Source organism: Ambystoma mexicanum, chromosome 1p (genome assembly GCF_040938575.1).
Source record: "Ambystoma mexicanum isolate Mex_15411 chromosome 1p, UKY_AmexF1_1, whole genome shotgun sequence".
Taxonomy (NCBI): Eukaryota; Metazoa; Chordata; class Amphibia; order Caudata; family Ambystomatidae; genus Ambystoma; species Ambystoma mexicanum.
Window position 1 is genome coordinate 319,284,298 of NC_090921.1, and position 25,720 is coordinate 319,310,017.

General features: G+C 43.9%; 1 protein-coding gene across 5 annotated transcripts in view; it reads left to right on the top strand.

Moving 5' to 3' along the window:
* Positions 1 to 25,720, top strand: part of POLRMT (RNA polymerase mitochondrial) — an 886,091-nt gene that overhangs the window by 81,006 nt on the left and 779,365 nt on the right. For all 5 annotated transcript variants that reach the window (XR_011303298.1, XM_069647859.1, XM_069647870.1 and 2 more), the window contains 2 exons: positions 12,185 to 12,915; positions 15,342 to 15,472. Coding sequence is in view for 4 of the 5 variants with exons in the window: in XM_069647859.1 (XP_069503960.1) it covers positions 12,185 to 12,915; positions 15,342 to 15,472 (862 nt within the window). In the remaining variant the exon portion in view is untranslated. The remainder of the gene's footprint in view (positions 1 to 12,184; positions 12,916 to 15,341; positions 15,473 to 25,720) is intronic.

Here is a 25,720-nt window from a genome sequence, read left to right on the forward strand (position 1 = left end):
ACCATGTATATGCTAACCAAGGCAATGGCGGGTGGTGAGTTGCGAGTAAATTGATCAACGAACTATGTTGGCTAATGCAGTTGAGCTATTATGTACAAACAGCACCCCTACGACTTCCACCCTGTAAGATTGCTGGATTAATATCAACCACACAACTAATAGTTATAGGTCTGTAGATCCTTGTTTGTATTTTAATAATTATTTGGGTTTGTTTGTAATGTGCCTACACAACTAATGTGTTCCAAGGCCACTCCGCCACTGGATCGTTTAGGTGAGGCCTTAGAGCAGATGTTGTAGCCCCCCCTGAGGAGTGTGTCAAAAGCAGTGAAAGAGATGGCAGTGAACCATGTCTCAGTGAGAACGAGAACGTCCAGGTCAAACTCTTGAAGAAGGAGCTGGATATTAGAGGAATGTTTAACAGCAGGTCGAGAGTTGAGGTTGCTTGGTTAGTCTAGTTGCCACCTTTTTGAGGCTCTTCCGAGCAGCGGTACAGGGATGTGGTACTCACGTCAGTGGTGGAGAGGGGCCAAGAGAGAGATGGACCAAGGAATGACGGGATCAGTGAAGAATATGATAGACGGAGACTACTATCGATCAGGAGGAGGACAGTGCCGTTGTAATAGACAACAGTACTTCCCATACTTCCCATCTGGTGCCACCATTAATAGGCGACAAAGAGAATGGGGAGAGGACAGAGACCATGTGGGTAGTCCATATATCCGGAGAGGGAGCGCCAAAGAGGATGTCTGTGACAGTCTGCCTGGAAGCAGCAATGCCATTTGTGTCAGCGACTAGCAGGCCAGGATTGTTCTGTATTCACGATAAATTCTAACAATGTCAATATTGCATCTTGCTTCTGTTGTATAATATTCAAAGATGTGATCTCATTATTTACAGATTTTTTTTATTTGTCGTACACAGACCATTTAAAAACATTTAGAGAATCGAAAAGCATATCCATCAAGAATTTCAATCAACACCGTCTTTTCCATGATATTGAAATAAAACCATCTACTACAAATAATCACATTCAGGCACAGGAAGGTTCCTTGTCTGTTGCTCTTGGTGGTGCTTTTTTTTTTTAAAAAAAAAAAAATGTTTTACTTCTCTTGTGTTGACCAATAATGACGAAACTTCAAGAAAGAGGATACCCGGATGAGGATTTGCAATAAGCGACTGAAAGTCAGCACCCTGTCACGTGAATACCTTCTACAGACTAAAACTAAACCAGCAGCACCAACAGTTGTGTATGTCTCCCGATTTTCAACTCAAGAGCGCTCAAATGAAAAAATACATCACTAAACATTGGAGGATCCTGACAAGTGACAATTGAACAAAAGAATTATTTGCACCACAGCCAGTTTTTGCTTACCAAAGAAGTAGCAACTTTAGAGATGTATTGGTCGACACAAGAGAAGTAAAAAATTAGCACCACCAAGAGCAACAGGCGAGGACCCTTCCTGTGCCTGAATTGTGGCAACTGCCACAACAAAATCAAAGGGAACACAGTCTCACATCCCCCTACAGGGGAGAAGATTAAACTTGGACATTTTGCCACCTGCAATACAGAGAACACAGTATATTGCATCAAATGCCATGTGGCATCTATTACGTTGGGAGAGACTGGAAGGAAAATTTTGAATTTGCATGAAATCTTTTATCTGAAATAAAAAAATGGCATTGTCAGTAGCAAGACACTTTACTGAACAAAACCACAATGTAGCACAACAAAAATTCCAGGTTTTAGAAGTAATCGAGAAATGAGTGCAACATCAGGATATGAAGAAGGACAACAATACAAGGCCTTCTGGATAGACCGACTAAACACAATGGTACCAAATGGCATGAATGAAAAGTGGGACCTCAACTGTTGTTTGTAACTGTTTTCTGTAATGTTCACTCTAACAGCCCAACTAACCTGTCGTCAACAATGACAGTACCAATGGACTGGAAATCGCCACAGAGGGGTACAACCTAGTCACTTGCTTAGGATACTATTGCGGTTCCGCACTAAGGAATTATCACCACATATATGAAGGCTACATTGAATAACCCAAAGAAGATGCACGAGTGCGCTATTTAACCATGTCATTGCCAGATTTGACGTTGTATGCTATTATAATTATTCAGACTTAAGCATCAGTATTATTGACCGTGCCCTATGTATTTAGTATTATACCCCAGATTTATATTGCAGTTAGGTAGATGGGATTCAGCTTTAGAAGAACACATGATGGAACAGGAACACAAAACTAGAATTAATTTTGACCGCGCTTATTCATTACGTTTTTTGTCGCATACTTCCATACAGTTGGTGTTTTTATTATGATTGAATACACTCCTATTGTTTCTAATGAGCATACACACACGTAGAATACATACAGAATATACAATCTCAAGATGGCCGCTGCTGTCTATTCGACACAGCCATCTTGTCAGGCAATTTGTTTTAGACATCCCCATGACAACACCAGCGCACAAATGAAGGCGGGCACGACATTTCAGATTCTGCGGCTGCCGTGCCCACACGCCACTCCGATCAAATACAACGGTAGGTAACGTCCGTAACAGACATACTGATACTTTGATATTGAATTATGTATACATCTAAGCTCATACTTATGTTGTCTCTTAGATCGTGTTGCACGGAGCAGCACGCAGCGAGTAGCTGTTACTACCTAATGATGGGTCAGTTTTATCTATGCTGCGGCACACCCAGTCTAACACCCACCGCGACATAGTAAGGTGCTGATAAGGGATCGCAGATTAATTCCACTCTATTTAGATTGTAATCACGCTTTACTCCCAAAGGTATGGCAAAACTAATTTTATGATGAACATGTTCTCTGGGCACGGTGGACCAGGTAAGAGAGTTGAAATGTGCAGAAGTGTTAATTATGCTCTTGTGTGTTGAGGGACACACTACACTAGCAGCATGATCTTCCAAGATTACTAATTCACATAACGATTTGGACATATGGCAATCAACACATGCGGTGCGAAAGCGGCAATAGCATTAACAGGATAAGATTTTTGTTCAACGTAAGCAATGCCAGCAACCATGAATATTGATGACGTAATGTTCATTGTTTTTCTTCTCTGATATCTCTTGTCATACATGTTCTATGTCAATGTATGTCTTGTGCTGCTTGGTGAGCGCCCTGTAAATGAACATTGTTGAAGTGTATTATAAAAATGCAATTGTCAAAACAAACTGACTGTTCTATGTGGTGATGGCATGATGTAATGCTATGGTTAATTTCTACATGATGATTGTGTTGATTGATTTCACTAATTGAAGGACCCATGGTCCGAAATGCATAGACCTGTTCTCGGGATTGCAACTAATTTGCAACCTATTTTATTGATTACCTTTTTATGGAATTACATTTTTGGTTTACACATTATTGATTGATCAAATCTTTTTAAACCTGAATGAGTTTGTGTACTAAATGAACTAAAACCATTTTTGAGGTGAACAAACCCCTCGTGGGTACTAGGGTGTGCAGGCCACACAGATGGCTAACAAGCCTTGGTCTCTTTCTTCTGCATAAACGTATGGTGCCTAGCACGGTGGCACTTGACAGTGGACTGCACCCCATTCTTATTTTTTATAAATAAGACGACCACCAGAAGATGATCAATATCTACTAAATTTAATGTCAGCAGTGCCCACTCATCCAGATAAATTCTTAATTCTAACTATTATGTCATCCCACTTTACCCAGCAATTGCCTTTCTTTTTTTTTTCTTCATCATTTGTAGTACTGTGTTGTGTTTTAAAGATTTGTTTTGGTATCCACTTTGGACACAACTCTGTTGCACATATTTGTGCGTTACCTATTTTGCAGTTTCTCTAAATGCACACTATTGTTGAATACATTTGATAAATATTTGTAAGGTTCCATGTCTTTACGGTGACATTTATTAAGCGCACCATGCAGTAAATGCCACAGAACTCCTCCACCTTGTTTCATGCCCCCCAACCTGCTTTCTGGAAAGGGTTCCTCACTTCTCCACCCACCCCTTACAGCATTTGGGCCTTCTATGTCCCACATCCTCTCCAGTGCTGACAGTACGACATCGGCACTCCTGACGCACACATGTAGATGCATATACACACACACTGCGGTCATGCTTCTTAATTGCGCATCAGTTGCGGGGTGGTACAGACCTTCTCTGCAACTGCTTCAAAGTAAAGACATGTCCCCATTTGCACCATGCATTTGTGTGTACAATTCTTGACCTGCTATCCTATCTGTGTGTGAGCTCTGTACTTTACACCAGCTTCCACTTCTGTGAAGCATGACACCTTGCAGTCATCAGGCATTGCAAATTCTTAAACATCGCACTAGACCTGCAGGGGAGAGTTCCTAAGTTTATATACTTGACCTAAAATAAATGCACTCGCCCCAAGGTTACAAAATATTTACCAGTGTTTATTGTAAAATGGTTCATGTCGCCATAAGCGCACTTCATATTTGGTGCAGTGATGCCAAGCATGCACAGTGGAATTTGCTTTTGCCATTTACTGCAAACGGTGTGTGTGCAGTAAATGGTACTCGTCCTTCATTAAAAACTACTAGCCAATGCAAGCGGGCTAGTATATTTTTGCTAGTATATTTTGCAAGCCCTGTTCGTGCCTACATGTGGGAATTTAGCCATGTACAATCCTTACAGAAGATCTCACTAAACCCCATACCAGTGATGGCATCATTGAAAAACTTCCTAACAGTTATCAAAGTGCCTATATTCTGCAGCCACTCAATTTAAATAGCCTCACTAGGAGCCCCTTACGCATTATTTTTCATGAATTAAGCTCCCATAATGTGTATGGGAGTTGACGGCCTCCACAATTTCTTTGGTCAAAACATTTTTTGCTGCTAGAATTTCAGCCTTCTATTGTTTCCAAACTTTGTGCGTACGCATTGCGTGTTGGCAAGTGTTTTGTTAAGATCATTTCCTTTGTGCCGGTCTCGGGCAATCAATGCGATGCATAGTTTATGGGTACTACTCTTGGTGAGGGGACTTGTGATTTTTTTTTTAATAACACTTAGCAGTGCTGCCTTGGTAATTTTAACTCGAAAATAACTATAGAAATGTTTCATTAGGTCGGAATAAAACTATTCTATGTAAAGCCTCTTTTATCGGAGGTCTGGACGTTTCTGGCTTCAGCTACAAGGAGCCAGATTTATTTTTGGTTCTAAAGTTTTGAATCCGTTTAGTGAAATCAATTATATTGAAGTTGACTTCTATATGAACTCCTTTTACCTCTGCACAATCAGACAAACGTGGGTTTTTGACGATACCCTAACCTCCAGAAAAGGGAGACTACCAGAAACCACTACGGTGGTGATTTGATGCAGTAGAAATGTGCCATGTTGTGTAAACCCAAATCCAAGGCGTGGCCTCTGGTGTTGGGGCCCACATTGATCAGGAAAAATCCAGTGGCCTCTGCTTCATTGAGAGTATCAATAAGCATGTGTGTTTACTTTTTTCAGCTGATAGACAAACACCCAAGCTATGAGTTTCTTCATTTTCTATGGTCAGACTAGTCCAAGAGATTTTTGCCCAATTCATGTACGAGTAGGCCTGTCTCCAATGATTCCTGCAACTACAGAAGGGTTTATCAATGTCCCGTGGAACATATGTTAATATTTTGGCATATAAACCTGCTGCGTGCTGTATATCAGACACTGCTTGCTTTGCAGGTCTGCTGTCAGCCAAAGGGCCAGCTGAGTTATATCTCGGACACTGTTAAGACCAGCTTAAAGAGGATACCTTGGCCCTGCAGGGTGACTGGTTGGTTGATAATGGTAATGCACCTGACAACACCCTAAAACAAAGTAGCAAACCAGGTGCTATACCTAGAAAAGGGGACTGTTGAAAACTTTAGTTACAAGACCAATATTCCGACGTTATGACCCAAAGACACTGCAAGTTCACCCACCAGATACTGGCATAAGAATAGTGTTTATTATACATTGTTTTTTACACCTGAGATTTATAGGCTCCATCCATGGCAATCCTGACCACTTTAATGAAAGTGTTGAACCTGACTTGTAGCGTATTGATCGTCGCAGGGTAGAGCCATTCTGTACAAATATAAAATACTGTTAACATATTTTTATATTCTCAAGAGTACATGAACTAGAAGAAAACAGAGGCCTATTAAACCCCATAATGCCTCTGTTGCATTGAAAGGAAATGGTTTGTAGTGTTCACATTTAGAAGTCCCTCAATCTGTACAGCTGCAGAAGAGCAGCAGATGTTTCCAAGCTCCCTACCGAGCTTCCTTGCAACTACTTCTGTATTTCATGTTTGATTCCCCTTCTCCAATCCTATCCATCAGCTTTCCAGATGTAAACCAAATATATCCACTAGGATTATACGCGATCATGATGGAAATACCTGAATTTCAATGAGTGGGAGTTTGGTAGGAGCAATGTCCATTGTGTGACAATCGTCAAGGGTGCCCGGAACCCCTTTTAGGATCCCGCCCACACAGTGTATACCAAAAGATGGTAGTGGTACAAAAACTGCTGGTATAGCCCACTTCTTACCTCGCCCTCGTTCCAGAAACGCTTTGGCCATCAGTTTATATTCTGCCCTTCATGCTGTCTGTTATACACAGACTTGTGACTAGCCCTGTGACTAGAAGCCTGTGAAAGCATGACTTGTCATCCAGTTTGAATCTGCGGACGCACTTCAATGCAATAGAACATTTTAAAGTGTGATGTGCCCATCAAAAATCCACTGTCCTGCCATGCCACGTATGTTGCGCTTGCTTCCCGTATTCCCCTCCCTCTATTCCCCCCAACCCCCTTCCCTTCTTGTTCCCTCACTTGGTCTCTTGCTTCATTGCTAACACCGGCGCTTGGAAGATATTCTGCTGGCTCAGAGGCACTACTTTCCCCTCACTTTGCAAGTCTCCAAGAGCCAACTTCTTCAGGTGACGTTGCTATGATGTTTCCAAAGTTCAGTCAGATAGTGCTACTTCATTGACGAGGCAGCGAAATTACCCTGATTTAGTGAACTCATGATGTTGCCAAGTATCATTGTAGCACTGCCCTTGAGACTGCATATCCCTCCCTGGTAGTATTGAAGTAACCCTGGTATTGCTAGTAGATACAGCAGATGGAGTTCGGGCTCGCGAAACCTTGTAGCGCTATCTGATTTGTAGAGTGGACTCGGTTGTAAAACGAATGTGGCGTTAGCAACCCGTTCCAAACGGCCCAGCAGCCGAGTTAATGGTACGAGCGAAATGAGGGCGGTTAATGAGTGCTCTGGTCCGTTACCTCCAGTTTCAAACCTGGAAACGGGGTGCTAACCCCATTAGCACCCCAGGTTACCAAAGCGCTATCACAGGGTGCTAAAGTATTTTCATTCAATGAAGGGGACGCCGCACACGTCCCACTCAGTGAATGAAAATACTTATCCAAAACGGACGCCATGGCTGCAGGTGGCAGGGCTCTTCTATTACCATGGCAGCTGGAAAAGCGGGGGAAGCTGCTGCGGCTGGTGCTGTTGTCGCATAAATCTGCCAAGTGGGACTGGGGGGGTTGGGTGGAGATAAAAAATAATAATAATAAAGTTGCCTGCCCGATGCAACCTTATTTAAGTTCTGCTTACTAAGTCGGTTCCCAAGTTACCCAATTATATGAAAAAAACATGGTTAGTAAGGCAATTCAGTGTGCTATCACCACCCAGCGTCAAGTGGCTCCCTTATAGCCATCCCAGTAACACCCTGCACAATGATGGATACCCAGCTTGAACCTGTCGTTGCCCCAGCCATGGTGATCCCTGTGAATATCTCGCTCATACAAAATGGATCAAGCTGAAGAAAGCCTGCAGCCTTCGAGAACTGGACCTATAACTCCTGTAAATGTTGAGCCTTCGACCAGAAACAGCATGCCGAGTAAAGAGTAAATAAAACTTAAAAGGAGACGTGATCAGCACATGCAAAATGGCAACAAGCAAATCAATGGACTATTGAATTACAATACATTAAAACGCAAAAATAGGTTCAGGTAGAGGATGACTTGGGGCATCCAGGAAGGAAGTGTGATCTGGGACCTGGTAGGTGAGATGGTTATGGAAGGATGAAACCTACAGTTGAACCATTCATAGCAAAATTGGGGAGAACCGTTCCGGGTACAAGAAAGCAGATAATACGATAATGTATTAACCTGCAGTTCCCCTGCAGAAAACCCCCACATGAAAAAAACGAACATGTTTTATTTATTTTATTCAGATTTGTAGAGCGCGCAACAGCCCGGGGGCATTGTGGCACTTGTTACGGATCGTTCTTAGTTATAGATAAATGTACATTTGCAATTTACAGTATGGTGGATATTGTTAGACAATTTATAGTTAGTTAAATAAAACAGTTGCAAATTACAGTACAGAAAGTGAGGTTTTGAGTTTTCTTCGGAAGGCAAAGAGCGAGTTTTCTGCTCTCTGTGGGTAGTGCATTCCAGGATTTGGCGGCAATGTAGGGGAAGCCTAGTCCGCCAGCTTTGGCCCTATTGATACGTGGGATGTGAAGTTGGTTGGTGTATTGTGTCCCGGTGGGTCGTGTAGAGGAGGATTTGCTCATTTTCTCTGATAGGTATGCTGGTGCAGAGAGGGTGAGGCATTTATGTGTGAGGGTGAGGTTTTGAAAGTGATTCGCTCTTTGACCGGGAGCAATTGAGCTGCTTGTCTGGCCTGGCAAATATGCTCCCTTTTTGGGATGCTTAGAGCTGCACAAAGTGAATTGTTCTGCGTGACTTGTAATATGTTTTGTTTTTTTCAGATGTGCCTGCTAGTAACGCATTGCAATAGGCTAATTTAGCACCAATAGTTGCTCTAGCTATTGATAGACAATTGGGTTTCGATAGGTATGGTTTTATGGCGTTTGAGCTTGGTGGTGTATGAGGATGTGATAGCGCTGACCTGTCTAGTCATGGATAGTGTGGAGTCTATGTAGACCCCCAGAGTCTTGACAGATGCAGACACAGGGACGATAGTGTTATCAGTGGTAAAGTTGGAGTACAGTTTATCAAGTTTGGCTAGTGTCGTTTTTTGACCTAGTTTAATTATTTCAGTCTTATCCTCATTGAGGCAAAGGCTATGGATGGTGGTGTATATTGTGTGAAGTGCCTTAGTGTCTATATGGTATGAGCCAGAGAGAGGTAAGAGTACCTGAGTATTTTTCAGCATAATTTGTGTACACGATACCAAGTGAGTCGAGCTTCTCGAAGAGAGGCTTTGTAAACCAGTTGTACAGTGTAGGCCCTGTGGGACTCCACAGTGGATGGTGGTGGGGGCAGCATTGTCTGTTGAGAATACCTTCATTGCTCTACCTTCAAGAAAGGAGGTGACCCAAAGAGCTGCTTCTTTAGTGAAGTTAGCTGAATGTGTAAGGTGTGATGTGAGGCTCCTGTGGTCCACCAGATCGAAAGCAGCCGAGAGGTCTAGGAGTAACATTAGGGCTGGCTTGCCTTTGTACATGAGTTGGGTGATCTGGTTCTTTAAGTCCACCAAGGCTGTTTCAGTGCCGTGTCCTTTTCGGAAACCAGATTGCCTAGTTCGCGGATAGAGTGGGTTTCAAGGAAGTTTTGGATCTGGCTGTGGGCGGCTTTGTCCAATATCTTAAGAAGGAATGGCACGGTGGTTATGGGTCGGTAGATATTTGGTTGTAGAGGGTCGAGAGTAGGCTTTTTTAGAAGGGGCAGCCACAGGCCTCTTTGAGGCTGTCGGGGATAATGCCTGTTCTGAAGGAAGCATTAATGAAGACCGTCACGAGCGGTGCGTGGCGGTCTGTGCAGTCCTTGATGAGCTTAGGAGGACATATAGAGGGTTTGAGGTTTTTGAGGAGGTTCAGTACGTCTAATTCAGTGACGTCCCTGAAGGTGAAGACAGGTTTAGTGGAGTTGGAGCAGGAGTTGAATTGGTTTTCTTAGGCCCAATACGAAGAGGTAAGGCTTTACAGTGATCCTGGATTTTTTTTTTGAAGGAGATTGATTTAGTTTAGCATGGAAAATTGAATACTGTTCAATTGAAAAAGTAACCTGTACCAAACGGACCGCTCTCCTGCAGATTGTAGGTAGAAGACTGTCATAAGATGCCATTTGAAAGGTTAACAATCTGTGATGGATGCCTCTGCACAACTGGCTTGCGATCTTTCATCTTGTAGAACAAAAAATGTGCAGTGCAGGAGATACCCAGGAGCTGTGTTTATCGGGCATCGCCAGCAAGCAAGGGCTACCTCGATGGAATGAGGAGCTACTACATAGCATGGTAAATGACTAACTTCCAATTCAGATACAAACTATATCTTTGTAATTTACATGTGACCCATTATCATTTTGAATGTCTTCTTGATGTGTCCTAATACTGCTTTCTACACATCTGTGTTCATTTTGGGTAGGTACGTTTTACATGGCACCAATTTGTCTGAGGAGCAGTCCCTGCTGTCAAATGAACCAGGTACCTCCTAGGCTACAACCAGGAACTGAAGCGCTTGCTCTACCTGTAAAATAATGCAAAACATAATGCCCACAATGGTTATAGGGTGAAGAGAACTGCATGTAGTCCCTTCTTAGTGTCCATGATGGACATTGCCGTGGAGGGCAAGGGGCGGCACTCAGTGCTCCACATAAGATTTGGAGGTAGGAGTATTTTACTCTTTTTTAACATTTGGAGTAAAAAGACTTTATAGGGAGTAAAAATGGAATTCGAATTCCTAATGAGAGTATTTTATAAGTGGGGAAAAATGTTTTACCCGGAAAATAGTTTTGTTTGTAATAGTGATTCATGTACATTAAAAGCTAGAGCTTTACTTCTTCTGATCAGGCAGTTATAACAGTAGTTTCTTCCTGTTGTACTACATGCATTACTGCCAATGCACGTAGTACAACAGACATGTCCATGGAGCTATGTGGGTGAATGCAGGGGCACAAGGTCTGTTTCCTACTTTTCTGGGGGTGCATTTGCATTTCTTTAGGGAGTAAAAGTGTCTGATACTCCCCTTATCTGTAGGGCACTGCAAGTGTTTGTGCAGCCTTAGAGGGACGAGTTAGTGCAGTTGAGTGGGGTTAGAAGTTGGGGTGGGAGAAAGTAAGCATGGTGGGTGCAAATGTTAATGGGATGGGTAGAACGGGGCACAGGGCAGCAAGTGATTACCTGACCAGGAGGGAGATGGTAGCCTCCCGGGTCTGAGGAGGTTCGGAAGGCAGGCAATGCAATAAGCTATAGCTAGCCTTCCAAGCTCCATGAGTGAGATTTGTGAATCTACTTGAAAGCTATAAGAATATACCAAAAAAGCATTCTGTATAAGGAAAGCTGAGTGACTGAAACTATAAAGATTGCAAATGGTGTATTAATGAAAACAAAGTGGAGACTTTTTTTCAGAACGTTTTTTAATGTGATCATTAAACAGCATATATTTGCTTGTTTCCCTGCCAGCATTTTCTCACGTTCAACTGTTGAACCCTAAACAGGTGTCGCAAGCTTCTGATAGGACAGCAGAGTGAAAAAATAGTTTCTGGGGCTCAGCCTAATCCAGAGGACTGTCTAAAGTAGATAGGACGACAATTCTATGAGCCTGAATCAATTGGGGACATTTCAAGTTTGACACCCAAGAGTAGCAAGCCCTATATTTAACTGATGCAAGATCTGAAGGCACTATGGCTCATTTGACTCTGTCCAAAAATGTGCTTATCGGAATGAGGTCTGTGAAGGGAGTTCTACGCCAGGTATCCGGTATCTTATTTGTAGTGATCAGCACAGTGTATATGCCCAGAGAGGCATCTGCCGAAAGTATTGGGTTGTGGGTTGGAGGAATCTGCGCTGGGTACCCATGTTTAGATGGATCTGCACTGGGCATATAGCTTGTGGATGAGTAGAAGAGGGGCTGCATTCTCTCTGTACCTAGATAGGAGGCCTTTGCTTGGTATATCTGCACACTGTATCAGTTCTCTTGTTATAGGGTAGAGGCCGAGTGGGGATTGCAGAGGGCATCGGTCGGGTGTGGCCGCATAGGGTATTTTTGTGAGTGGATGCCAGTGTTTGACTTCTGCATATTGGGACTTTGTATTTATTTGTTTTGGGGGGGGGGTGCCATTCATATCTCTGTCTGCATGGTTTCTGCAGAGATGTGCCTCCTACTGACATGTTCACTTGTTGGTTCTTTTCTCAGTGTTGGAGGTTCGAATGCATCAGCTACAGGCAAAGAATGCGTTGGATCTATCTCGGAACAACACAACACTTGCAGTGTCTCAAGGTGTCCTGAACGTCGGCCACCCACAAGAGACGACTACACAGACCACCACAAAAGCATCAGAGGCTTCCAACACAGAAAGCGGTCTTAGCAGTGCCCCACAACCTAGCCGTTGGATGGAGAAGCTTGACAAGGATCGGTGGACCAAACAGAAAAGGCAACAGAGACTGCAAGAGCAGTACTGGCATTTCCCTGTCCGACAAGGAGTTCGGAAACGCTCAGATGAAGAAGTAGCCACTACTGGGCCACAAAAGAAACTAACCAAGAAAAGTCGGGTCATGGAAACCAGTGTCCGCTCCCCCTCATCCAAAACTGTATCTTCCCGAAGTGGAAGCACAAAAAAGGGCAGTACAGAGAGCCAGAAGCTGGAAAAATTGGCCAATGATGCCCATTTGGCTGCCATTGAAGCTCTAGAGGAACAGATCCGCAGCAGTGGGACCTTGAGCAGCAGTCCGCCGCTGAATGACAAACAGAGCACCACTTACGGGAACACCCAGCTGAGCATCTTGGCCTTTTTGGAGGCATGCATCTTCATTGGTGCCTTGGAACGGGCCCAGGAATTCCTCCTTTACTACCACCGCTTCCCAGCAAGGAGGAAGTTGCTGAGCATAAAGATGTACGATGTCCTGCTACATGGCTGGGCCCGCAAGGTATGGGAAGAAGGGAGCACTGTGCTTAGCAACCGGGTCAAGCTGAGGGATTTTGTGGGCGTTCTTAGCAGATGCAGCAAATGGCTAGAGAAAGGCACCCAAGTTAGCAGTTTGCTGCAAATGTGCCAGCATGTGCCATCATTAGACCATTCTGAAATTCTGTTAATGTGATCCTTCAGCAGCCCATGTCTCTGACCTTCAGATGCATTGGTCACCCCCAGTTCAATTTCCCTTCAGAAGGGCCATCTTCTGTTTCCTGATCTGTTTGCTCGGGATTTCCTTTGTCTCTCTAAGGAGGAGTTTGTTTGCTTGCGCTTGTATCCGTACAAATGTACCTCTAGTCTACACACACATCCCTGTACATTTGTCTCTGTGCTTAACTTTGCATGCTAACATGTCTGCTTTACCATGCATGCGCAAATGAGCTACTGTGCTTGCTTGTGTTCACATACATGCTATTGTATGTTTGCCAATTTACCCGTGGATACATGCACAGTTGGTTCTACTTGCTTAACTGTCTGCGCATGTGCACCAGCATTTATTTACTTACTTGCATTCCTGCCTGCCAGTGGATGAGCATATGTGAGCATTTGTTTGCTTGTCTAAATGTAATACTATGTAAAACGTGTGTGACTGTTTACCATTGTATGTTCGTGTGTTTTTTTTTTTTTGCTTCATTTGCCAGCGGGTGTGTATGTCTCTTAATGTATGTGTTTGTGTACATACAGCTGTGGTGACATTTGTTTACTTCTCTGTGTATGCGTGTTGTGGTGAACACGGAAACCTCAGGTGCTTGCTTTTATGTACGTGCTGTGTTCAAGTAAATCTTCACCCCCGTCTGCCTATCAGCGTATCTGGTTTAAAGAGAGAACTGGGCAGCTCGTGCAACCAGGAGTGTTAGCAGAGGAGGCCAGTGCAGGTGAACTACTGAAGGATGAAAGACGAGAAATGCATCGTAGGCGTCAGGAGAGTGCATTCTATGTCTGTAGGCGTGTCAGGTTGGCGTGTATGCATGCATACCTTGCTTGGTTTCTTATCTTTATAAGATGCCAGTTCCTGCCAGTGCACCAGACAATTGCAAGTTCACTGTAGCTCATTTATGCTGTTTTCATGGATCCAAAAAACAATTCCATATGGCTTCACCTATGAACAGTGATTTAAGTGGGGTAAGAAATTGAAGGGGAGGGGTCCCTCGTTTGGGTGCGTGGCTTCCACTGTGGGCGTGGCCTAAAAGTGCACAAATCATAGTAAGGTGCGCAAACAAATATATAAATGTATTTGAGCATTTACATATTTGCTTGCGTACTACTATGGTTTGTGATTTTTCAAGCCTTCTTTTATAAACATAGCAATGTTACATATTTCTATGTTTATAAAAGGTGGCTTGTAAGTGCACAAACCATAGTAAGTTATGCACACGTGCGTGCTTACCTTACTATGGTTTGTGTACTTTTAAAGCTGCCTTTTATAAACATAGACATTTGTAACATATGTCTGTTTATAAAAGACGGCTTGAAACGTAGGCATCTTTTATAAAGCGTTGAGGACGGACAAAACCCAAGGTGGCTTTGTCTGTCGACAAAGCTTTATTAAAGATTCCTTGAATTGTGTACCATTCAAGCAGTCTGTTATAAACATAGAAATATTTCTACGTTTATAAAAGATGGCTTAAACGTACACAGTTGAAGGCATCTTTTATAAAGCCGTGCCATAGGAGAAAGGCGCCTCGGGCTCAGTGATCTCTGCTCAGAGCAGATAGATCAGAGCCCGAGGTGTCTTTCACCCTCTGCGAACCCGCGGGCTCCGTGATCTAATCTGCATATCATGGAGCCCGCAGGTTCGCTGATGGTCAGTGACCTGGCGAGGGAAAACTAAGGGACTCTTCCTCTGATGGCCCCTCAGATGAGGGGTCATCCGAGAAAGTTACAGTGACTGATGGAAGTGCCAGCCAGTCTCAGCGATGCTGTGGCAGGCTGGCACTTATGTCAGCTTGCCTGACGTTAAAGTGGCGGGCGCATCTCCCGTCGCGGCAACGGCCGCGGCGGGATAATACGGCCTGCCATGGCGTGGTGAGGCCGGGGGCCCCGGCAGGGCCCCGGCTCAGCCCCACTTTTTGGGGACTGCCGGGGCCCCGGCCCACTTAAAGCACTGCCTGTGAACACCATAAAGCTAAGCTGAATGTAATTGCAATACCTCGCAAATGAGTCCTGATTTGCAAACTGTTTGCAGAGCCGGACTCTTCGCTCTTCGATAGCAACTATACGGCCTGTTTCTGTAACGGGATTGGGTTCTAAAATAATGCTAAAACCTGTATTTTGGTGCGGGAATTTTCCAGTATTGTACATGTTTTACTGTTGACGTGTTGTAGATTGGGTGGGCCCGATTGCTTCGTTGGAAGTGGTGTTGATTCTTGCCTCTGTTTGCAGGGTTCCTTGCAGCCCATTGGCAGACTCTTCAGCATGATGGAAGAGGCAGGCCTGAAGCCCACCCTCAGCTCCTATGCTGCAGCGCTGGAGTGCATGGGCCGGGGGAACCTCTCCCCCAGAGTCATTGGCAGGTAAGGCTAGTGGTGCAAGGGCCGCGCTTGCATCCATGTTATCTGTTTTACTGCTTGCTCAGGTTTGAGTCAACAGTCGTTTGAAGATTAACTTTTTTACTGGAGTTGAGCAGTGAGCTGTCTCTTTGAAGCTGTCTCCCATCTACACTGAATAGTAACGGACTTCTAATTTACTCCCTGCCCCCGAACCTTTATTTTAATTAAACACCTAAATGCTGCCACATTGCAATCAGAGGAAAAAAGAATATAATGAAAATACCCAAAATATTGAAACCGAGGAATTCGAATACAGTTGAAAATCAAACCACCTACAAAATGGCTGTGTGAACAGCAGATAACGGGGAAATGTAACACCGCCGAGGAGGAGCTTAGTTTGAATGTAGTGCTTTTCTTTTCTTCACCACAGGCTTGCAGACCCGCAAGTACGTATGAACCTCTGGACACTCAAGACATTTAAGTCCCAAACGTTGGATGTTTCAGGGAATGCTCCTTAAGAGTGATGCTGCACACCTTAAACGAAATCCGATACTGAAGTGTACCACAGCTGCAGCAATTGAACCATGTCATTGTGATCAACATTTCCTAAACCTGAAAGTAGATGTGCAGTGGATACAAGGACAGCATTTAGAGGCACTAGTGTTACGAGCAGGCAGGCGAGATCAAATTGCATGGCGCCGAGCTGGCACAGTGTTGGGGAAACTCAGCTGTGCCCATGAAGATTGCGTTATAAAAACAGACAGCTGGAAACAGAACAATGTGGCGAGATGAGGTTTGAAGGTGAATAGTGGTGCCGATGATGGTGCAGGCGCTTTACTAAGAGAAGAAAGCCGAGAGGGTCGGTGCACATGCTAATAAAGGCGCCCATGCCTGCAGCTTGTCTCCGAGCAGCATGTTAAGCAGGGTTGCTGCAACAGAATCATACCTTGGGATACCCTTCGTCGAAAAGGGAGGTTAAAAAATCTAACATATGGAAGTCAGACTGGCCAATTAAACAATCCAGAATATGGCTTTCAATACTCGTGCGGGTGACGTCATTTGATTCATGCAGAACCCTGCTGAGGGGGAAAGGAAGGCAAGCAACCAGTGGTTTCCAATATCCAGCACACAAAGGGCATCACCCACTCTGACGAATTGACCTCTGCCCTGTAGGAGTATAAGGATGAGTGGAGTCTTCGCATCCACTCAGCCCTCACACGTCTACAAACCAAGAGCCCACACAATCATTAATGTAAAACCGGTACAGTTAAGAGATCTACCTCCTTTGATTTTGTGGTAAAGTGGGCCGAGGGAAGCCTTTACTCTCCAGAGGGGTGTGAATGTGGTTCGGTACCAACCCCAAAAGCCAAATATAACTGTAAAAAATAAAGGAATGTCTAATCAAGGTTCTATAAAAATATATATTCGTTAATCGAACACACCATGTGCAATAATGAAAACACTGTATAAATCCACCCAGTAGAAGGCACAAAGAATATGGAAAGATAGAATAGATGCAGCACTCTTGGTAACGAGACCGGGGGAGAAAAGGCAATTCAAAGACCACAATGTTCAAAAAGGATGTTTCTTGAGGTTGCAAAAGATATTAAAATGACCAAGCATTGCTCTAGGGCCCAAAGATGGACTAGCAGGGCAGATATCGGTCAATGATACCTTTTGCAAATGTCTTGGTGGATCAACGGCGCTGCACCAGGCTTCTTAGTGTTGTTTGCAGGTTCTTTTCGGTTCAAGGATGCAACAGTCCAGCAGCAAGCTGATGTCGAGTCTCTTTGAAACGGGAGGTTGCTGTGGCTTTGAAGTGTCTACTGAAGCGGTCTAGATCGGGCGGTCACCAGGTTCAGTTTGGCGGTTGAGGTTCAACAGCAGTGAGCAGGTACCAGGATGTGCAGTTATTTGATGCAGAGGCTTGGAGGTCGCTGTTCAGGGACACCAAGGTCTGGATCGATCGGCTTACAAGAGCAACAGTGAAGAAGCTGGCAGTCCGAACGGTGCTCTGTGCAATGCAAAGAAGCAGTATGTCATTGATTGGAGCCGAGACGATGACGTGCTTCAGCTGGCACGGATCAGCAGCGAATTGCGCCGAACAGGCTCCCAGCAGATCCACGACAAAAACATATGGATCTTGACTGATCTGGTTTCCAGGAGCTGATAGTCCCACGCCAGGGTCTTGAAGGCCAAGATTAGTCCTTTTCTCAGTCTTCCCAAACACAGCGGAGGCTAGCACGCACCTTCAGGGGTCCTGCAGCACTGTGGGGCCCTGAGCAACATAGTGGCTGGCAGAGATGCAGTTCTTGATCCAGCAGCAGAGTTTACCCCCTATCCCCCCCCAACCCCCCCCCAATGGTCCCTAGTGAGGGCTAGGGGACAGAGCTCGCCTATGCCTTGGAACACCTGTATTCATCTCACAACTGGAGGACTTTAGAAAGGACTGCTTTCCAAACAGGGTCCAATCAAATCTTCTTCCATGGTTGGAGTCCAGAGATGATTAAAAGTAGTAATTGGAGACCCTTTCTTTTTAGAGGTAAACACCGACTGGGCATTGGACTAAAGCTAGCCTGCTTTAGTGGGCCAATCCATGCTTTTAGAATGATTGTACCTTGCCCTTCTGACATCACACTCAAAGTGCTTTGCTCTACAGTAAGTGGAGGAGAGAGGGAGGTAGAGAGAAAAAAGAGGATGCAAGTCTTTTTCACTGTACAGATATCTCCTGTCTACACTAACCCCACCCTTCCCTTCTTGCTACGATCGAAGGCTTTTAGAAATGCATCACCTTGCTGTGAGGCTCCTCCCTTTCAATGGGTGTGCTCCTTTGATGCCTGGGTCCAAGACCGCTGCCTGTTGTGTGGCTGTATCTGGAGGAGGGTGTTCTCCACTCTCACAAAGAGATCAAAGAAGAGGCATGACCATTTCGTTTCCAGTCCTTTGGTAGGCTCAGTCTGTCTGGCCAGACTATGCATAACCTTCCGCAGTATAGATTATCTTTAGAGTTTTCGATGCCACCATCATGGACCACTTATGAGCATATTAATTTTGGTACAGGGTTGCATATAGTCAATGCAGCCGCTGCGCTTCAGAGACTTGGCTGTCACTGAAGCTGTCAAATGGGCAATTGTGACCCCTGAATCTTCTTTGTACCACTGGTAGAGCAGATACTCCAAACCGGGATACTGATGCAGCATGGCACAGCTGCACACTATGCTTTTGGCATGGAGATTATGAAAGGGGAATCTGATCAGCATATGTGCCTTTCAGAGATGGAATTACCCACATCATTGTATTTAATAAAAATCAGAAACGATTGTTTTCACACCCTTGCCAGGTGCAGTCATCACTCCCACCCTTTGAATATTACCTCTATTGATGCTGCAAAAATAATGAAGCCCCGTTTTGTAGGTGTATTAAAGGTGATTGGGGCACAAAGGTATTTCCATAGTTGCAGGGCAGCATTTATTTTAATGAACTTGCCAATGAAGACAAAAGCAGTAATAGACTTGGGAATGGCATAGTTTGCTGGATTTTGGGATGTTCTTCAGCAATGTACAGATATTTTAGCAGCCTTAAGGCCCTCTGGAAAAATACCTAGTGCCAAAAAGGCATCAACCAAAGGTAATGCATCCAGTGATAAGTCATTCCAGTGGCAGGATTTAGAAACGGGCCAGCAATGTAAATGCCTTTCTAAAGAAAGTAGTGGGGTCATCAGAATTAATGTTTGTAACGTCTGCCTAACTTAAAGACGGAGGCAACGCCAATGGTGTATAGAAACACTTGGGACAACCTGACGAAATGTATTTATTTTGCCAAGAAAATGTATGTTGCTGTTACTGCCTAAAATGGAATGAGCGTGTGGTAGAAGTGTTCTGGGAAAATGGTTCAAGTAATGTTTAATGATTTCGAATAATTCCCTGGGATGATTATGGTGGAAGCTTCTTGAGTTTTAATAAACAATGTTTGAATGGACAAAATATTGTTTTTATGTGCTCTGCGCTGGAAACGCATTTGGAAATGCAGCGAGTGTCTTGCTGTTTGAACCAGGCTCTCTATCCTCAAGATAGAACCCTTTCGTCACTATGAGCATAGTTCCAAAAAACAAGTCCCCATCATTGTCTTGCCCCCTCTCCCCCCGGGCAACCATGCACTGGTCTTAGACAATCTCCTAGGGGGTGTGGATCACTATACCCCCCCGCCCCCCACCCCTGCTTCTGTGTCACAGGGCCTATGTGCACTGTTACTCCTAGATTACTCCTAACATACATACACCTATAGACACAATAACACAAGACACAAAGAAAACACATTCATCGATTCAATTATAACAATAGAATACATTTATTTATGCACTGCAAAGCATGATGATGCAAGCATTCCTAAAACTATTGCTCATATCTAATGTGCACCTTTTATACTTCTGGTGCAAATCTACCATGCAGTGAATAACTATAAGCCTTACAAGCTTCTAATGCAAGCCTGTGATTCAAGCCTGTGATTCTAATGCAGTCTAATGCAAGCATCAGCATCCCTCTCCTTCATGCAGGATCAATCCACACCATACTTCACACTCACTCTCTTACGACAATCCCTGTCTGATTTCCCCTTCTCCCAAACCCAAAGCTCTTTGTGTGAGTGTCTGATCTAATCAATTAGTTCAGTCTAGGCCATAAACCATATTTCCCATTTGCATCTCTCTCCTCTCCAGCTCTCTCTTAGTCAAGTCTCTCTTCTATGCACAACTCTGCAATCAGCCAGTCAGTGGCAGGCCTCAAGATCTGGTAACTGCCAAGCTCTGCATCTCCCAAAGCCATCAGATTCTGCTGCACCAAGACACTGCTCCCTCATCCCATCTAGCACCATCGGATTCTCCCACAGCAACTACCAAAAACTAGGGACTCCCCTCTCTCTTCACCTCTGCTTATACTAAACCAATGACACACTCATTTCTCCATGGTTACATGATTCTCTAAGCTAAGAATGTCTTTCTCTGTTACCAATGTCTGCCAGTCTGTGTTATGCGTGTACTTTCACTTCGTGTTCTGTCAGCGTGACATTGGACATCATATCTCTGCCTTGGCCTTCTGTGTGCGGTGCAAAACGCCATCTAATTCCTCCATTTCTCCATTCACTCCACTGTTGGCTCTGCCTCTATCACAAAATCCTCTCTCTGTGCCCGTGTTCAAAGCATCTCATTGCCTGAAAAGGCTTCTCTCCCATCTCCCCATGTCGTGCTCCCTCCCACCGTTGCTGTCTCCGCGGCACACCAAGCCATGCCATGCTGATTAACTTCCTTCGCTTTCCCCACTTGGACAAGGTTCATGTTATCTGTCTGCCTGCAAAGCTACTGTTTACAAATTCCTTCTTTCAGTGTACCATAACATTTCGCAGTGCCGCAGCACTCCTGTCTCCATCAGAAATGGCTTCATGCTTTCGCTATTCTCGAATGTAGTGCCTAATCACATTCAAACAATACCAAGCACTATCCTCCAAGCATAATGCACATTCTAAGTGCACACTCAATACATGGTGTCTCTACATGCATAACTGTGTACATATAACTACAAAACATAACTATGTGTCATTCTAATGGCTCTACGTGTCATTTTCAAATACGACAGTGTCAGTTCAGGCCTCATTCGTTCTCTTTCAATGATATATGGCAATAACATAACTAATCAAACCCTTCATATTACAGGGCCTATTTCTCTCTTCAAATGCATAATGCAAATGGCTAATGCATACAAAGTGGCAGTTTAATAATGTGGATAGTGTCTACTTCAATAATGTACAATGGATAGCTAAACAGGATGCAATGAGTCCTAAAGGGATAATTGTAAATAATGGGTAATGGTCCTGTAAAAGAGTACTGATTCTCTTATGATTCTCTAATAATAACAAACCAGGCATCCCCATTTTATCAGATTCTACAATGCGGCTGATTAAGTAAAGGGAGCGAATAAATGCATACATGCCAATTCTTCAATCGTGTGGGTGGCTTTTTTGTTTGTATTTTTTTTTTTTTTGGGTCATTTCACAAGTTTGCATAACAATCTCTTCCACCCCACCTTCCCTACCCCTAAAACACCTTTCCCCAATCAGCTGTTCCTTTAGTAATAAAAAACATAAATAACTCCATCATAATTATCGTACATTAGCGAGACATTAGGCAAGGTCTAAAACCCAAATATTTTGTGGGCACAATTGAATTCGATAATCATCCTTCAAGTATTCCAACAGTGTACCCCAATCTGTCCTAAACTTTTGTTGTTCCCCCTGTAAATTATATGTAACCTATTCCATGGCTAAGACATGCCAAGGTTGGGGGCACTTTCTTCCAATTCCGCACGATCACAAGTTGGGCAGCCTAAGTCAAAACCAGAAATGCCTTTTTATGTGCCCTACCTCGTGGAGCCACGACTTTTGTTCAAAGGCCCAGAAGACATTCCCCTGCCCCCACATATGTATTTGTCCCAATCTCCTCTTGTAGTGTTTTACTGACCTGGCCCCAGAATGATTTCAAAGCTGGGACAACACCACCAGATATGGAGCCAGTTTCCCTGCACCTTGCACTTATGCCAACAGTCCGGTGATGTCCCCTTAAATATCACTGAGTCTCCGGTGTATAGTGCCAATGAGTGAGAATCTTATACCACATTTCCCTTAGTTGGCTAGATCGTGTTAGTTTCGATATGTTATACCAGAGTGATTCCCATTCCTCTTCAGCTATTTGACAATCCAAAGTACCTTCCCATTTGCCCATGTATGAGCCCCCTTCAGAAAGCAAAGCATAAAATGTTGAGATTAGATGAGTGTCCCCCGAATGCAATGTGATATATTTCTCAAATGCAGTGAGCTGTCTACCGGCTGGCATTTTATTGAGAGTGTGCATAACTCGATGCCAAAGCTGGTAGTAGCAGAGCCGATCCCTTTTTCGAAAGTTCAAAAGATAGTTTACATTGCCCAAATGTTTTAATTTCTTGGCCAAATCATTAAATTTTTAAGTCTTACACAGCCCACCTCACATTTCCCAAAAGCTCTCCCGCCCCCCGCCCATCCCGAGAGTGAACTGGGGGTTCCCAAATATTGGTGTAAAGGGTTGAAATATGCTTCTGCTTCACCGCTTCATCCCATACCTTTCCCAGGGGTGCAATTATTTGCGATACTTTCCTTCTCGGAGGACGGTCTGCCCTAGGCAGCCATACCTCATCTAATGGGGAACCCACCACTGCTCTATCCATAGCAACCCAGTGCGTACTATTATTTTTATTTTTTCTCATAAAACAATATACAGATGTTACATTTTCCATAAAAGTATAATAGTACAGTTTGGATTTGCTTGTAAGCTTTCGTGTTAACTCCTGTTGTAACATTAACTTCCTCTTCGCCCCCTCTGACCCTTTTAACTAGCCTGTGCATAGTATCTTGTTCTATTTCCGTCACTTTTCTGTACCATTCTGCATTACGAGTCTTCTCTCGTCCCAGGATCCTATTCTTGTTCTCACATTCCTGATTTGAATAGAGTCTGTGTAAGTTCCATCCATTGTGCCATATTTTCCCCTGGGTCCTGGTTTTGCACATTGATCTCTTGTTTCCATACTTCTGTCTTTGCCATTGACTATTTTTGTAAATCCCTCCACCACTCCCTAACATTTTACCAGTTCGTAGCTATACAGGTCTTGGCTAGCCCATATGTTAAGTCTTTCAATTTCTCTAGAGCTTTCCTATTCTTACTGCTCGGGAAGAGTCCTAGAATACAGGCCGCTGGAGATTGGACGTCAAGTTCAATTTCCTTTTAGACAGTTTGAGCAATGTCTTACCAGTACTTCCTTATAATTGCACATCCCCAAAACATATGTAGTATTCCCACATGTGTCATTTTACATTTATGACAACACTGTCTACCTGCTCCTTTAAATCCTGCTGTTCTCTTTGGTGTTAAGTAGGCTTTCTGTGTTGCATAAAATTGTATCGGTTGCAATCTCGCATTTCTGGAAACCTTCTTGTGATAGCTAGTTACCTTCAACCATTCTTTGTCCGTGAAGGGCTTTCCCAGCTCTGCTTCCCATCCTGCCTTGGTCCGTAGGTCCCCGTCTGAGTGATTGTCTAATAACACATCATATAACCTTGATATGGTGTGCCCGCCCCTGAGATATTTATTATAATTTCCACTTCAATTTCAATCGGGTCTTCTCCAACTAGTGGCCACCTTTCCTTAATTGTATTCACTATTAATTGGTGCAGGAGGTATTGCCCGCTATGTATTCCAGTTGTTTCTTGTAATTCCTGGAAACTTAATAGGGTACTGTGCCCTCTTAAATCCCTGATTGTAACAATCCCACACGTCTCCCAGTAGAGTTGCACTTGGGTATCTTTTATCTGTCATTACCCCTGTTAAGGCTATGTGTGGCGATATTGGGTCGTTGATGAGTTTTTATTTTCAGGTTCTACGCCACACTTGCATGCCCAGTTTCACCAAGTGTGGGTATTCCTGTGGTTCTGGTGGGGTCACCCACACTAGGTCTTTTAAATGTAGGTGTTGTATTGCTGATTGTAGAAGTGCCATATCCACTCCAGGGTTGTCTGCTAGCAAAGCTACCACATACTGCATCTGACATGCCAGGTAGTATAACTCAAAATTTGGGATTCTTTTACCCTTCTTTATCATAGAACCTCTGAAGTGTGCTCAGCGCCACTCTGTGCCTACCGCCTTGCCATAAGAAACTCCTACACTTTTTGTCTAGTCTTGTGAAAAATTGTTTAGGGATGTTGTAGGGGATATTCCAAAACCATGCAGTAACCTGTGCAGCACCACCATTTTCAATAATTCTGCTCTCCCCATTACTGACGGTGGCAATTTACTCCAGAATTTCATTGAGTTCCCTAAGCCGTCCAGCGCCTTTAGCGTATTATATGTGTGTTCTTGTTTGGGAGTATGATGAATGCCTAACCCAAGGTATCGTAAGTGATCTGTCACCCACAGGAAGGATAGTGTTGTTAGTTCTGCTTTACTTTTCTGCGCAAGCTTGTCTAGCGGGAATACACTGGATTTACTTCTGTTGATCATGATTCCTGACAGCCCACTAAAGTTTTCGAGTAAATCTAATGTGTTGCAAGATCATCTCGGGGGTTCTGCAAATACAATAGCATGTTATCTACATACATTGACACTACATGCCACAAACCATTTATTCTGATTCCTCCTTCTTGGTATTCTCTCCTCAGGAATGCAGCTATTGGTTCCATTGCTATGATATAAAGCGTCGGGGACAGTGGACAGCCTTGTCTGATGCCTTTTCGTAACTCCCGTTTATCAGAGAATATAATTCCCGTTCTGACCCTAGACTTTGGTTTAGCGTAAATCAGTCTTATCCATTACATGTATTTGGGTCCAAAGCAGAATTTCTCCATGGTCGCATAGAGCCACCCCCAGCGGACTGAATCAAATGCTTTCATCGCATCTAGTGAGGCTACCACTCCGTGCCCTTCCCTGTCTTTTTTACTGCTAATAACGTGATGTAACCTCCTTATGTGCCAGGAAGGAAAATTTCCTGGAACCTATCTTGTTTGGTCAGGATGTATTCGGTCAGTTATTACTCTCCTAAGCCTATTCACCAGTATTGCCGCAGTCATTTTGTTATCCTGATTCAATAGTGCTCAGGGCCTGTATGAGCCACAGTATTTTGTATTTTTATTGGGCTTGGACAGGCGGAATTATCATGGCTTCTCTCATGCTTTCCAGAAGGATTCCTGTTTTGGAGGCTTCCGTATATACTGTCAGCAGTACCGGGGCCAGACTATCTGCATATTCTGCATATTCTTTATAGAATTCGGCCCAGCAGCCCATCCATGCCTGGTGCCTTACTTGAGGGCAGCGTTCTGATTATGGATGTTACCTCTTCACTCGTCATTGGTTCTTCTAACATCTGCACTTTTTCTATCTATAACTTTGGTAAGGTTATGAGGTCTAGTGCTTCTTGTAGTTCACTATCCTGCTCTTCTTAGGGATCTACATATAGCTCAGAGTAATATTCGTACAATGATTTGTTCACTCCCAGTTGTGTATTGCATATGCTGCCCTCTTAGTTTTGGACTGCGTGTATTGCCGTTTTCCTGTGATCATTCTTGTACAACCATGCCAAGAGTTTGCCTAGTTTATCACCTTCTGCATGCGTTCTCTCTAGGTATTTTGCATAGCTGAATTTGCCCAGTCTATCCCATTGTGTCAGGCAATTGTGTCTCAATTTCACTTCTTCCGAAATACCT